Here is a 16875-nt window from a genome sequence, read left to right as displayed (position 1 = left end):
AGTGACATCAGTGTTTAACAGACATTAAAATCTACATTTACAAAACATCAAAATCAGTCATATGTACATTTATAAAGGACACCCTATCCGGCCAAAAATAAGGTACCTATAAAATAAATTAGCTGGACTTGTGGAGCCTATTCCAGCTTTTCAATGGGCGCAAGGCACACAGTAACACCCTGCAGACACACATACACACACACACACACACACACACACACACCCATTCACCTATAGGGCAATTCAGTGTCTCCAATTAACCTGACTGCATGTTTTTGGGCTGTGGGAGGAAACCGGAGCTCCCGGAGGAAACCCACACAGACACGGGGAGAACATGCAAACTCTGCACAGAATGGACCCGGACCGCCCCACCTGGGGATCGAACCCAGGACCTTCTTGCTGTGAGGCGACAGTGCAGGGGGGGGGGGTAAAGTGGTGCAGTGGGTGGCGCTGTCATCTCACAGCAGCTGGGCAGCCAGGGTGCTTTCTGTGTGGAGTTTACATGTTCTCCCTGTGTCCGTGTGGGTTTCCTTTGGATGCTCCGGTTTCCTCCCACAAGTCCAAAGACAAATAGTCAGATAAATTGGAGACATTAATCCATTATTCCAATTTAAAGTGTGTGTGTGTGTGTGTGTGTGTGTGTGTGTGTACTTAAATGACTGGCGAGCTGTCCGAGGTGTTTCCTTCCGCAACCCTGACCAGATAAAGAGGTGGTAAACCAGACAATGAATGAATGAATGAATTAATGAATTAATTTTTTAGCTTGTGATGGGTTTGGCCTGTAGGTTCCAGTGTAAAGACCACAAACCGACTTTTACGTGCCGAGGGCTTTGATTTATGTCAAGCATAACATTCGCTCACGAATGCCGAAGTCAGAACCGTATATCACCGAATCAAAGCTCGGGGTGAATATCACTTCAGTCAGAGAGCCATATAAATAAATCTGATAACCTCATCGGGGTAATACATCCAAAAAAAAATCAAAGGGGAGCACGTAATCAGAAACGCACACATTAATAAATCTTTTCATCAGTTCTGAAAGGCTGCATAGTTTTGTATTTACGAAGGATTTTTACTTTTCTTTTTTATATCAGCTGTAACTGATAACAGCTTTCTGAGCCTCGATCAGAAACCGTGCTGTAAGCAAACGACCCGAGCAGAACAGAACAGAACAGAGCCGAAACGACGCGGGGACCGAATGTCTTGAATTAACGGCGTGTTTTGCTCAGGACTTACGGTTGTTTGAAAGAAGGAAAGATGGAGAGCACTTGATCTGACGTCCGAGCGAATCCTCCGGAACATCTAGCTCAGGATGGAAACGTCTGGACTATAAAGGCGAGCGGACGACGGACAGCTCGAGTCGAGTCGAATCAAGTCAAATTTATTTGTAAAGCGCTTTTTATAATAGATGTCGTCTCAAAGCGACTCTACAGAATCCAGGACCGACAGACCAAAAACCCTTGAGCAAGACGAGGGCGACTGTAGTCCATCTCTTTCTCTACATGCTTTGTTAGCCCTCTTTCACCCTGTTCTTCAGTGGTCAGGACTACCACAGAGCAGGTATTATTTAGGTGGTGGATCATTCTCAGCACTGCAGTGACACTGACATGGTGGTGGTGTGTTAGTGTGTGTTGTGCTGGTATGAGTGGATCAGACACAGCAGCGCTGCTGGAGTTTTTAAACACCTCACTGTCACTGCTGGACTGAGAATAGTTCACCAACCAAAACTATCCAGCCAACAGCGCCCCGTGGCCCCGTCCTGTGACCACTGATGAAGGTCTAGAAGATGACCGAGTCAAACAGCAGCAATAGATGAGCGATCGTCTCTGACTTTACATCTACAAGGTGGACCAACTAGGTAGGAGTGTCTAATAGAGTGGACAGTGAGTGGACACGGTGTTTAAAAACTCCAGCAGCGCTGCTGTGTCTGATCCGCTCATACCAGCACAACACACACTAACACACCACCACCATGTCAGTGTCACTGCAGTGCTGAGAATGATCCACCACCTAAATAATACCTGCTCTGTGGTGGTCCTGTGGGGGTCCCGACCATTGAAGAACAGCATGAAAAGGGGCTAACAAAGCATGCAGAGAAACAGATGGACTACAGTCAGTAATTGTAGAACTACAAAGTGCTTTTATATGGTGAGTGTAGAAACAAGGAGGTGGTTTTAATGTTATGGCTGAACATGTTTCTTACTAGCATGTGTGAACTTTTCAAGCGCTCTTTAGGCTAAATGGGCACAAATTCCCACAGACAGATACAGAATCTTGTGAGAAGCTTCTCAGAAGAGCGGCTGTTGTTCTACCTTAAAAGATCACACAGAGGTCACTCTGTTTTAATAGCACAAGCTCACGGTCAGGCATCCAAATACTTTCGGCCTTATAGTGTATAATGTACGGATATATATCAGTTTATTACTGGGTGATCTGGTCTTACTGGTGCACTGTGGGATAAAAGGCTACAAACCGCCGGCACTGACACTTCAGCATGTTACAGGGATAAAGTGTTACGTCCTGAGAGCTGCTTTTATAAAAGGAAACAGACGCGAGTAAAATACACAGCAATGCACGCACACACACACACACACACACACACACATAAAAACACCAGGACACCGGCGGTTAACGTCCAGCCCGAGGCAAAACAATAAAAGTGTGCAGTCGCATTAAGAAGCGCCTGTGCGAGAGGAGTTTCCTCTTTTTTATATTTATTTATTTACAGTTGAGGTTTCTCCGGCTCTCCGCTGGATAGTGTGTCTAATTCGAGCCAGCCGTCGCTGTGGCACGTCTACCGAGGAAACGAAACGCAGGATTCACCACAGCGTATCACTTTAAGCTATTTCCATATTTCGTGTTCCTTTTTTAACCTATTCGGAGGTACAACGGATGATAACGGACGTCTGAAGTACGACATCGGAGAGAAGCATCAATCTTAAATCAAAACAGCTTACAGTCTTACAATGAAGTCGGGATATCAGGGGTCTTGCTCTAACGTCTACTGTCTAATGACCAACGTGAAAAGGTTTCAGCCCAGTTTGCGCACCTAATTTTGAACCGTTCGATGCATTTTCACCCAAAATATAAACAGTGGGTCTGTGTGAAGACCTAGTGAGCTGCCTCGCTGCCTCAGTAGAGAGGATTCTAATAAGCATCAAACTTATAAGGCAGATTATTTAGACGCTTATACTCTCTCTGCTTATACAGCGATTACGTCAACGCAGTTTTAGCTTACTAAGCTAACACAGTTAGCCTCAGGCAGCACAACCCGCTAGCTCGCCAGCTAACGTCTCCCTCCGTGTACCCAAAACAGTCCCTGACGACCCTGAATGTACAAATAAACGACAATTGTATAATTCTACCTTTATACACATTAAACATCAACGAGAATCTATTTACATTTTAATGGAACTCTGTTGGTTGCTTCGCATTTCATTCGTCCGCCACGTTTGTAGTTTTTTGTGAGAAAAGTCGTGCCGCACTGAATGCTGGGATTTCCCTCAGCGCTGAGGAGGCGTCGGACGCTCCCTCGCCATTCAGTCAGATCATCACTCAGAATTAAGGCGCCTCAGTAGGAGCATTTTAAAGGATCTAAGAATTTAGACACGCCCTCTTCTCGGGAGTGTAGGATGATGTTATTTAATTTTTGACAGACCCAACGTTTCCTTATCACCAACAGTTTATCCGTGCTTGCTTTTTAGATAAAACCAACATCTGTAACATCAATCACATTCCGCCAGCTTGGTACTACTTCCGTTGTGTCTCGTGCAGCGCCCTCTGTTGATGGTTCCTATAAAAACTGGTGCAAACGTGGGCCGGTTTTAAATAGCGTAAAGGTTCTAAGAAGCCTGATTGGAACCGGTTGAAGATCCAGAGTTATTTTGGTTGAAAAGAGCAAACAGTGGCAACCTGACCCAACATCTGTCCCAATACATTTGACCGTTCGTATTTATGGCAGGATGTTGTCCACGCTATTCAGAGGTTGGTAGGTTGGTGGCAGCTTGTTGGTACTAATAGTTCAGTGGTTCCTCCAAATAGCAAACCAGAACTGGCGACTCGCTGTTGTGCAGCCAAGACTTATAGATGCCAAAGGACTACAAAGGTTTTCTGAGAGCTTCTCTGGCTCAACTTGACCATAATTTTGATATCTTCGGCGTTCGGGGCCAAGTTGTCGCTGGCCATCCAAGTGCCCACGGTATTCCTGTCTACAGATGCCTAGAGATGCCTAGGATGGCCAATTAGGTGTCAGAACTGGACATTGGAGCAATAGAGTCTCACTTTTTTCCTTAAAGGAAACAAGGTGGCATGATTAACCTTGCAAAGTGTGGAAGATGAAGGACCTGCTGGTAGCTGCGACCACCAAACACTTTCAGGCATCCAGTGGACTCCATGCCTTGGTGGGACAGAGCAGATTGGTGAGTGGTCATAATGTTTTGGCTCATAAGGATGTAAACAAACAGATAATAAGGCCGCCGTGTGAGATCCCAAAGTTCCTCAGATTCGATGACCCGAACGAGGTCGCACTTTATTAAAAGTCGAAAACAATCTATTATTTTCCGCCATCGTCAAAGAAATAGGCCGCGCCCGTATCAGACAACAGATCTAATCTCCCCACCGCTGAGCACTCGACATTTGCATGTCCAGGGGAAAGTGGAATTAGCGTGTTTCCCACACCGGTTATCCATCAAACATCTGAGAACAGGGTTTACAAGGAGAAAACAAAAACAACCGAGTACCCACGCTCTTTTATTCACACACACACACAGACTAATACACGAACCAGTCCTGGAACAGATGGTTTTGCAGATACGAAGATCTCAAAGAGTTCCTGGAAACCCGTTCGACACAAGTGGAGCACGTCTGCTGTTCCCTAACGAAGCACGCTGATGAGATGAAGCCTGACGTCCGTCTCCGCTTTCACCTTATTCGCACGGGCAGACCACGTACGCGTGACGCACAACCGTAAGCGGCGGCGATCTGGTTTTACGTGTCCGCCGTGAAGTCGTGTACAATGTGCTGGAGGAGATTTAGACTGTGTGAACCTCATTTCCGAAAACATTTAGCATTACTGGTGCCCGTACATAACGCTGCCGCTAATACAACCCCACGCCATTCCTGGATGTTGTTGACACACGATTTCCTCTGTCCATAGTGCAGTCTAAACCCTCGTTACTGATGCAGTGATGAACGATGTTTATTAAGTATTAAGAAGTCTTTCAAAGTTCAGGTCCTGATGTCAATGCTGGTTTTTCAATGCCGTGCTTCTCTGAGGGACTAATTCAGTTGTGACGCTGCCGCTGTCTTTATACACAGCGATGCTGTCTGGATATATTTTTATTTTTTAATTATTTTACTTATTTACAACAAGATACAATTCTGGAATATTTTATTACTCTTACTTCAGTAAATTCCAAATAAGTTGATCCAAGACTCAAGAGTTCCTCATGAGTTCCTTTAAGACTCTTGAGTAAATCTAAGACTCGAGTAAATTCCTCATGAGTTCCTTTATATTCTAGCTTAAGTAAATTCCTCATGAGTTCCTTTATATTCCAGCTTAAGTAAATTCCTCATGAGTTCCTTTATATTCCAGCTTAAGTAAATTCCTCATGAGTTCCTTTATATTCCAGCTTAAGTAAATTCCTCATGAGTTCCTTTATATTCTAGCTTAAGTAAATTCATGAGTTGATCTACACTCTTGAGTAAATACTTGAGTAAATTCTAGAATCTTAATTGAGCAAATTCATGAGTTAATCTTAAATATTACTTAAATAAAGTAAATTCCTTATGAGTTTATCTAAGACTCTTGAGTAAATTCTCTGTGAGTTCTTTTATACTTTTTCTTGAGTAAATTCCTCATAATTTAGTCAACACTCTCACTTGAATAAATTTTTGAGTTAATCTTGAATCTTACTTGAGTAAATTCCTCATGAGATACTTAAAAACTTTTACCTGAGTAAATTCCTCATGAGATACGTTAAGACTCTTACTTGAGTATTTTTTTAGTTAATCTTGATTCTTATTTGAGTAAATTGCTCATGAGTTTATCTAAGACTTGAGTACATTTCTCATGAGTTACCCTGTACTCTTACTTAAGTAAATTCCTCATAGGTTCATCTAAGACTCACTTGAGTAAATTTCTTACGAGTTACTCTATAATCTTACTTGAGTAAATTCCTCATGAGTTGCTTCAAGACTCTTGAGTAAATTCATAAGTTAGCCTATGAGATACTTTTACTTGAGTAAAGTCATGGGTTAATGCAGACTCTTACTTGAGTAAATGTCTCATGAGTTCATCTAAGACTCTTAAGTAAATAAATTCATCATGACTTACTCTATACTCGTACTTGAGTAAATTCCTCAGGAGTTCATCTAAGACTCACTTGAGCAAATTCCTATTGAGTAACCCTAACTTTGAATTGAGTAAATTCCTCATGAGTTAATCTAAGACTTTTATGAGTACATTCAGTTACTCTATAGCCTTACTTGAGTAAATTAGATCAGTTTTTTATACTTGTACTTTTTTTGCAGACGCTTTTATGCAAAGAGACTTACAGTTGTGAGACAGCATACTATCTAAGCAATTGAGGGTTAAGGGCCTTGCTCAAGGGCCCATCAGTGGCAACCTGGAAGTGGTGGAGCTCAAACCAGCAACCTTGTGATTACTAGTTCAGGACCTTAACCGCTACGCTACAACTGCCCGTTGTACTTGAGTAAATTCCTCATGAGTTCCTTTATCACTGTGAGTAAAGGTCTGTTGGGTTATTTTGATGTGTCTGTTTGAGTAAATTCCTCACGAGTTACTTGAACACAGCCTGTATATAAAATGACTGTTTTTGTGGGGTGGGGGCGGGGGTTCTGGGGTTTGAGTGTTTTGGGTTGGTGATAACCACTTCCACATGCTGCTCCTCTGTGAACGTAAAAGCTGTGGAGGTGTTGCTGTGGCGCTCTATAACGGTAATGGCTGCTGAGAACACGGGGCTCCTGGAATGCAGCCGCTCATTCAGACGCTCGTTTTTTTTTCTGTTTTCTTTCAGGCCACGTTGAGTTAAACAGCAGGAGTGAAAATACACAGTAGCACAACACCGAGAGAGAGAGAGAGAGAGAGAGAGAGAGAGAGAGAGAGAGAGACGCTTCCTCTCTCCTACACCTAAAGTCTCTCTGTTTTACCCTGTTCTCTCTCTCTCTCTCTCTCTCTCTCTCTCTCTCTCTCTCTCTCCTGTACTGTTTCTTTACTCTCTCACTCACAACAACAACAACAACAACCGCTACCAACAACAGTAATAACAGCAATAATGAAATATACAACAAGAATTAGCATACTTCTACTGCTACCTCTACTACTACTACTACTAATAATAATAACAATAATAATAGCAAGTAATAATAATAGAAAATTATTATTATTATTATTATTATTATTATTATTATTATTATTATTATTAATAATAATAATAATAATAACAATAATAATAATATCAATTATAATAATATTAATAATAATAAAATAATAACATTAAGAATATAATAGAAAATAGAAATAAAAATAAATAAATAATTAATTAATAATAGTAATAATAATAACAATAATAATAATAAATCATTGTAATAATACAATTTATTAAAATATAATAATTATTATTATATTATAATAATAATTATAGTAATAATAGCTGTAATAATAATATACTCATAATAATAATATAAATTCTATAATAATAGAAAATAGAAATAAAAATAAATAAATAAGTTATTTAATAATAATAATAATAGAAAATAAATAATAATAATAAAAATAATAAACAATTATTATAATAATTCAATCAATGTAATAATACAATCTAATAAAATTTAATAAAAATGATTATATAATAATAATAATAATAATAATAATAGCTGTAAAAATAATAGAATAATAATAATATTAATAATAATAAGATAACATTAAGAATATAATGATAACAGAAAATAAATTATAATAATAATAAAATAATAATAATAGAATAATAATAATAATAATAATAATAATAATTAATAATAATAATAATAATAGTAATAATAATAATAATAATAATAATAATAATAATAATAATAATAATAATAATAATATTAAACTAATAAATGGGTCTGTATCTCTAATATTTCATTAGCCGAGATGAGATTTGAACTCATGAGCTGGAGCTGGAGATGTCATTGGTTCTCTATTTTTATATTGTATTACTTCTGATTTCATTTCTCCATCTCATCAATCACCTGTTGCACTCTCTTTCTTAAACTCTCTCTCTCTCTCTTTTACACACACACACACACACACACACACACACACCAGCTCTCTCTCTCTTGTGTATGTTCCTCACCTGGCTCTTGATGAGATCGTCGTCCCGGTGGATCTGCAGTACGTAGCCACTGTTGCATGTGATGGTGCATCGGGCACCGTTAAAGAAGCCACCGCTACATCTCATCTCGGAATTTCGCACCATCGGCTCCTGGCAGTCGATCGCCTCGCAGGAATAATGTACACAACTGAGGAGAGATAAAGAAAAGAAAAATAATGTACAACTGAGGAGAGATAAAGAAACGAGAAACACCGTCACAAATCATGTGCAGACGGCGTATAGAAGAACAACATCAAAACTATAGGCAATAATACAGAGGTGGTCTGTTCTGCTCTCTGGCCTTTTACTTCCTTTTCTTGCAAAGATGTGAGTGGGAGTAAATGAGTGAGAAAGTGGAGTAAATGAGAGTGGGAGTAAGTAAGTAAGAGTGTAAGAGAAAGTGAAAGTGAGGTTAAATAAATAAGAGTGTGAGTAAATGAATGAGAGAGTGAGTTAAAGTGGGAGTGAGAGTAGATGAGTGAGAGTAAATAAGTGATAGTAAAGAGTAAGGTTGATAGTAAGAAAGTGAAAGTGAGAGAGTAAACATGAATGAGATTGAATGAGGTTGATAATGAGAAAGTGAGACTAAGAATGAGAAAGTGAGGTTGATAATGAGAAAGTGAGGTTGAGAGTGAGAATACGAGTTTGTAAATGAGAGAGTAAAAGTGAGAGTGAAAGAGTGAGATTGTGAGTGAGAAAGTGAGAATGATAAAGTGGGAGCTAATGAGTGAGATTGTGAGAGAGTGAAAGTGAGTGAGAATGAGAGAGTAAAAGTGAGACAGTGAGAAGGTGTGAATAAAAAAGTGAATGAGAGTAAGAAACTAAGAGTGAGAGTAAATGAGAGAGTGAGAAAATGAGATTAAGTGTGAGAAGGTAAGATGAGAGTGAGAAAGAATGAGAGTGCAAAAGTGAGAATCAGAGAGAGTGAAAGTGAGATTGTCAGTAAGAGTAAATGAGAGAGACTGAGAGTCAGAAAGTGAGAGTGAATAAGAGAGAATGAGACTGAGAGAGTGAGAAAGTGAGAGTAAATGAGAGAGACTGAGAGTGAGAGTAAATGAAAGTGAGATTAAGTGACTGAGAGTGTAAATGAGAGAGAGAGTGAAAGTGAGAGTGCGGTCAAGAGTAAGAAAGTGAGAGTGAATAAGTGAGAGTGAGAGATGCCGTTTGGTCGTACTGACACTTTAATCCTGCTCATCCTACCATCGGTTCGGAGGACTATCGGCTGAACACTACATGTCAGGTTCGTCTCCGGCGGGACTCTCACACGCCGCCGCCACACCCACATTCACCTTCATTACCTCGGTAACGAAGCCGCGGGGAGCCGCGAGATGAATAGAACGAACCCGAGCGGCTCTTTCCACTCCGGAGCCAAACAAACGAGACCGACAGCAGGTCAGCTGATCAAATCCCAGCGGAGCCTGAGGCGGAAATATCGGGACGGTACTCGTTTAGAACTTTTTGGACTCCGGAGCTCGTACACTATACAGACAAAAGTGTTGGGACACCACTTCTAATTTTTAAATGCACGTGTTTCAGTCACAACAGTTGCTTTTATAAATATGCTTCCAAGTTTGCAGCAACAGTTTAGGGAAGGTCCTTACCAGTTCCAGTACAGAGCGAGCTCTATAAAGACTTGAGCCCCGACCTCGGCCCCACTCACCAGGAATTTGGAATGAACTGGAGCAGCGATTGAGGCTTTTTTGACCAACATCAGTGCCTATCCATACAACTGCTGTCCTATTTTTACCATATGGGCACAAATTCCCACAGACATACTTCAAAGTCTTGTAAGAAGCCTCCTTTCCTACTGCCTACCTGATCAGCTGCCTCAGTAGAGAGGATTCTAATAAGACGTCAAACTCATAAGGCAGATTATTTAGACGCCCTACTTAGGCAGAGATTAGCAGTTTTAGCTTACTAAGCTAACACAGATAGCCTCAGGCGGCACAACCCGCTAGAACGCCAGCTAACATCTCCCTCCGTGTACCGAAAACGGTTAAACTGCCCCTGACGATCCCCAATTTACAAATAAACGACACTTGTGCTCCTTTATACACATTAAACATCAATGAGGATTTATTTGCATGTGAAAAGAACTCCGTTGGTTGCTCCGTATTGATTCGTCCGCCACGTTTGTAGTTTTTTGTGAGAAAAGTTGTGCCGCACTGAATGCTGGGATTGCCCTCAGCGCTGAGGAAGCGCCGGACGCTCCCGCATTGGGAGCATTTTAAGGGATCTAAGAATTTAGACACGCCCTCTTCTCAGTAAAATGCGCCTGTGTAGAGAGTCAATAGGTTGTCAGACAGACCCTATATTATTATATATATATATATATATATATATATAAATATATATATAGAGAGAGAGAGAGATAGACGTGATGAAAGACGTGTCGTCTGGTACCTTCTCACTACACTCTCCCTCCCTCCGCCCGCCCTCGTCCAAACACAAGAAATCCACCCACATTCGCTCCGTCCGTAAATACAGCGCCGGAGAATCATTAACACATGCGTCCGGACTGATGGGATCAACATGCGCCAAAGTAAAACCAATAAATACAAACCGAGAAATCAAAAACAAAAACAGAAACCAGCAGATGAGAGAAAAATTCTGTTTTTATGAATCGAAAGTCTAAACAATGAGCGGATCCGAGTGCGCCAACATCTCAAAAACATTCGGCATTTACGTCATTAATAGTTTATAAACTACAGCTCACGGTGCCAGCTGGGCGACGTCGGAGGGGTTTGTGGGTTTTGTAAGACGCCAGGCGATTATACAAGATGATCGAGTGCTGAAGCAGCATTTTTATGTTTGTATCTGATCACATGATGCTCGTTTTCGACACAACAGCGATAATTCGGACATCCTCAAAGTAACCAGGCCACTCAACACAGCACAATGATTTCTGCAAGGCTTACTGGAGCTCCTAGATGTCACCCTAATTGTAAGTGTTTGCCCTGTGATGGACTGGCGACCTGTCCAGGGGTGTTTTCTGGAGTTTGCATGTTCTCCTCGTGTCTGTGTGGGTTTCCTCCGGGTGCTCCGGTTTCCTCCAACAGTTCAATGACGTGCAGTCAGGTTAACTGGAGATACTAGTGTGTGTGTGTGTGTGTGTGTGCCCTGTGATGGACTGGCGACATGTCTGTGCTGTTTCCTGCCTTTCACCCTAAGAATCAGACCCACTGTGACCCTGACCAGGATAAAGTGGTGGTCAAACAGAAAATAAATGAAAATCCGAGTCAAGGTAGGAACCATCGGTGAACGCAGCCTCGAGGTGACTCCTCGCAGTCAGTGCAGGTCGTCCTGATGAACGAACCTCAAACAAGGATCAAAGAGGAGCGTCGGTGAAAGTTCCTCCAGCTGTTTCCGAGCCATCGCTTCATTTGACGTACGATCAGCCGAGTCGGCTGGAGCCCCATCTGACAGCTGATGTCATTTCCCTAACCGCGGTCCCCGGCGAGATCTGATCACGAGCTACAAGGCTATCTGATAACAGAGCGGAACACGCGAGCGATGAGAAAATATCGGGACGCGAGCGCCAGGTTCGGAAACGTGTCCGCAATCTGTCGGGCCGAGAAACACGGCGGCGGCGTGCAGGGGGTGTTGCGTTACGTCCAACATCTGCAGAAACGTCCGAGCTGATTTATGTAACGTCCCCACAACGCGCTGTGTCTCCGACACGGGAAAATTAGTTGCTTTTCTCAGTTTGGCCTGATAAATAGATGTGTTTTACCCGGGACTACGGTGCAAAAGTATCTGGACGCTAGATCATGAGCTTGTCAGACGTCTCAGGTCAAAAGCAAATGGTTTTTAAACAGAGCAACTTATGTGTGATCAGCCTGTCATGAATTTGAAGTATGTCTGTGGGAATTTATGCCCCTTAGAAAGCCTTCTTCATGTCTTTATAGAGCTTGCTTTATACACAGGCGTACAGTCATGCTGGAACAGGAAAGGGCCTTCCCTAAACTGTTTTTAAAACACTTGAATTCAGTAATTAGAAGGGCGTCCCAATACTTTTGTCCATATAGTAGATCATCCGTGAATAAAACAGTGAGATCAGTGGATGTAAATACTCATAGGTCACTCATATTGACTGGACGCTTGGGTGGTACAGCGATCTATTGCACTAGCTCTCCGGGTTCGAATCTCGGTGGTGCTATCGGCCGGTCGGGCATCCACACAGACATGATTGGCTGTGTCTGAGGGAAGCTGATGGTCCTAAGGAAAAGCACCAGGCGTAAAAACTGTTCCAGATCACTCGTTCATTCATCCATTGTCTGTTTTACCACCGCTTTATCCTGGTCAGGGTCACAGTGGGTCTGATTGCCGTGAGGCGACAGTGCTACCCACTGAGAGCGCACTGACAAGTCCACCTCCCAATGGCTGGCTGTTTCGGCCACACCATTGACTGGACGCTTGGGTGGTACAGCGATCTATTGCACTAGCTCTCCAGGTTCGAATCTCGGTGGTGCTATCGGCCGGTCGGGCGTCTACACAGACATGATTGGCTGTGTCTGAGGGAAGTCGATGGCCAAACAGCCAACCGGTCCCAAGGAAAAGCACCAGGCATAAAAACTGTACCAAATCCCTCGTTCATTCATTCATTGTCTGTTTTACCACCGCTTTATCCTGGTCAGGGTCACAGTGGGTCTGATTCACTGGGCAAAAGGTAGGAAATGGACCACGGACAGGTCGGCAGTCCATCACACTCGTATCTCCAGTTAACCTGACTGCTCATCTTTGAACTGTTCAAGGAAACACCTGGGAATCGAACCCAGGACCTTCTTGCTGTGAGGAGGCAGTGCTACCCACTGAGAGCGCACTGACAAGTCCACCTCCCAATGGCTGGCTGTTTCAGCCACACCATTGGCTGATAGCACAACTGAGATTTGAACCCTGGATCCACACATCTCAGCAATAGTGTGATAACTACACAGGCCGCCCCACCCTAGCACCTGCACTCCCATAATACATATACAGTGTGAACACACATGCAGACATCATACGTAAATCATCACATTTCACTGCCGCTCTCACGTCTGTGAATATATATTTATACATGCAAGCCCCGGGGCCCGAGGCCCCTAAGGGTACACGAGCTACGATCCGAAGCTTAAACTTCGGAGTTTAAACTCGCAACATCTTGAGCAATTTAAACTCATTATGTGGACTCGCTCTCGTACGCCGGAGTTTCTCTGAAGCCCGGCACCCAAGCAAAAAAAAACTCAGCAGGGAAACGAACAAAACACATTCCTCCACTGCATCCAAATATGCGAGCGAACGCCAGCGCTTTTGTTTGAAAGGCGTCGAGTGCCGAAAAATGGGATGTAACATAAAAGTCGAGCGTTATAATGCCCCCCGTTGTTAACAGCACTGGGAATAAGGGATTTGGTGTTTTGTAGAGGTAGACGGATTACGGGAAAGCGCTCGGCTGCTGGCGGGGAGTCCTCGACCGAATCCAAGCAAGACACAAGACACAGAGGATGAAGCATAACATTAAAACCACCTCCTTGTTTCTACACTCACTGTTTATTTTATCAGCTCCACTTACCATATAGAAGCACTTTGGAGTTCTACAATTACTGACAGTAGTCCATATGTTTCTCTACATGCTTTGTTAGCCACCTTTCATGCTGTTCTTCAATGGTCAGGACCCCCACAGGACCACCACAGAGCAGGTATTATTTAGGTGGTGGATGATTCTCAGCACTGCAGTGACACTGACATGGTGGTGGTGTGTTAGTGTGTGTTGTGCTGGTATGAGCGGATCAGACACAGCAGCGCTGCTGGAGTTTTTAAACACCGTGTCCACTCACTGTCCACTTTGTTAGACACTCCTACCTAGTCGGTCCACCTTGTAGATGTAAAGTCAGAGACGATCGCTCATCTATTGCTGATGTTTGAGTCGGTCATCTTCTAGTCCTTCATCAGTGGTCACAGGACGCTGCCCACGGGGCGCTGTCGGCTGGATATTTTTGGTTGGTTGACTATTCTCAGTCCAGCAGTGACAGTGAGGTGTTTAAAAACTCCAGCAGCGCTGCTGTGTCTGATCCACTCATACCAGCACAACACACACTAACACACCACCACCATGTCAGTGTCACAGCATGAAAAAGGGTTGACAAAGCATGCAGAGAAACAGATGGACTACAGTCAGTAATTGTATACCTATATGGTAAGTGGAGCTGATAAAAAGGACAGTGAGTGTAGAAACAAGGAGGTGGTTTTAATGTTATGGCTGATCAGTGTATATATACTGTATATATGCCGAGTTTATTAAATAGTCCTGAACTGGCACAACTCGGCACCGTCGATATCAGAAGCGCCTCTCAGCAGCATTTCCAAATGAATGTGGACGTCTAATTTATTATGGACGGCGTGGCGCAGGTCCAGACGAGCCGAAGCAGCAGAATAATCGTCTCTAACCGAATGAAAAATGCTTCCATAAAAAAGGTCCCGTCACGACATAAAGCGGAGAGATTACGCCGACGTGACATATTGATTCAGCCTTTAAAGTCCTGCGGCTAATTGATATAGATACGCCGCCCGCGCCGCCCGGGTCTTTATGACGGAAAAATGAAGACAGAGGCAGAACTGATGCCTCGTGTCCGGATATAAATCACGATCAGATATGAAGTAGCGCTTCATTAGAGGTGATGAAGTCGCCTCACTGTACTCCCACAGCACAAAAACATATTTTTATTTTTTTGTTTATTTCTTGTTTTTATTTTATATTTATTTTTATTATTTTTATTTACTTTTATTTTATATTTATTTTTTATTTATATTTATTTTATATTTATTTTTATTGTATATTTATTTTTTTATTTACTTTTATTTCATATTTATTTTTTATTTTATAATAATTTTTATATTATATTTATTTTTAATTTATATTTATTTTATTTTATATTTATTTTTTTATTTACCTTTATTTTATATTTATTTTGTATTTTATATAAATTTTTATATTATATTTATTTTTATTTTATATTTATTTTTATTTTATATTTATTTTTTATTTACTTTTATATTATATATATACAGTGTATCACAAAAGTAAGTACACCCCTGACATTTCTGCAAATATTTTATTATATCTTTTCATGGGACAACACTATAGACATGAAACTTGGATATAACTTAGAGTAGTCAGTGTACAGCTTGTATAGCAGTGTAGATTTACTGTCTTCTGAAAATAACTCAACACACAGCCATTAATGTCTAAATAGCTGCAACATAAGTGAGTACACCCCACAGTGAACATGTCCAAATTGTGCCCAAATGTGTCGTTGTCCCTCCCTGGTGTCATGTGTCAAGGTCCCAGGTGTAAATGGGGAGCAGGGCTGTTAAATTTGGTGTTTTGGGTACAATTCTCTCATACTGGCCACTGGATATTCAACATGGCACCTCATGGCAAAGAACTCTCTGAGGATGTGAGAAATAGAATTGTTGCTCTCCACAAAGATGGCCTGGGCTATAAGAAGATTGCTAACACCCTGAAACTGAGCTACAGCATGGTGGCCAAGGTCATACAGCAATTTTCCAGGACAGGTTCCACTCGGAACAGGCTTCGCCAGGGTCGACCAAAGAAGTTGAGTTCACGTGTTCGGCGTCATATCCAGAGGTTGGCTTTAAAAAATAGACACATGAGTGCTGCCAGCATTGCTGCAGAGGTTGAAGACGTGGGAGGTCAGCCTGTCAGTGCTCAGACCATACGCCGCACACTGCATCAACTCAGTCTGCATGGTCGTCATCCCAGAAGGAAGCTGACGCACATGAAAGCCCGCAAACAGTTTGCTGAAGACAAGCAGTCCAAGGACATGGATTACTGGAATGCCCTGTGGTCTGACGAGACCAAGATAAACTCGTTTGGCTCAGATGGTGTCCAGCATGTGTGGCGGCGCCCTGGTGAGAAGTACCAAGACAACTGTATCTTGCCTACAGTCAAGCATGGTGGTGGTAGCATCATGGTCTTGGGCTGCATGAGTGTTGCTGGCACTGGGGAGCTGCAGTTCATTGAGGGAAACATGAATTCCAACATGTACTGTGACATTCTGAAACAGAGCATGATCCCCTCCCTTCGAAAACTGGGCCTCATGGCAGTTTTCCAACAGGATAACGACCCCAAACACAACCTCCAAGATGACAACTGCCTTGCTGAGGAAGCTGAAGGTAAAGGTGATGGACTAAACCCAATTGAGCACCTGTGGCGCATCCTCAAGTGGAAGGTGGAGGAGTTCAAGGTGTCTAACATCCACCAGCTCCGTGATGTCATCATGGAGGAGTGGAAGAGGATTCCAGTAGCAACCTGTGCAGCTCTGGTGAATTCCATGCCCAGGAGGGTTAAGGCAGTGCTGGATAATAATGGTGGTCACACAAAATATTGACACTTTGGGCACAATTTGGACATGTTCACTGTGGGGTGTACTCACTTATGTTGCAGCTATTTAGACATTAATGGCTGTGTGTTGAGTTATTTTCAGAAGACAGTAAATCT

The 16875-nt window shown here is 42.3% G+C and overlaps 1 protein-coding gene across 1 annotated transcript in view; it reads right to left on the bottom strand.

Moving 5' to 3' along the window:
* Positions 1–16875, bottom strand: part of pappaa (pregnancy-associated plasma protein A, pappalysin 1a) — a 124449-nt gene that overhangs the window by 32991 nt on the left and 74583 nt on the right. The window contains exon 15 of the mRNA XM_062988990.1: positions 8358–8523. Coding sequence (XP_062845060.1) covers positions 8358–8523 — 166 coding nt within the window. The remainder of the gene's footprint in view (positions 1–8357; positions 8524–16875) is intronic.

Source organism: Trichomycterus rosablanca, chromosome 26 (assembly GCF_030014385.1).
Source record: "Trichomycterus rosablanca isolate fTriRos1 chromosome 26, fTriRos1.hap1, whole genome shotgun sequence".
Classification (NCBI taxonomy): Eukaryota; Metazoa; Chordata; class Actinopteri; order Siluriformes; family Trichomycteridae; genus Trichomycterus; species Trichomycterus rosablanca.
Note: the sequence above shows the minus strand (reverse complement) of the source record. Positions and strands in the feature narration are given on the sequence as shown.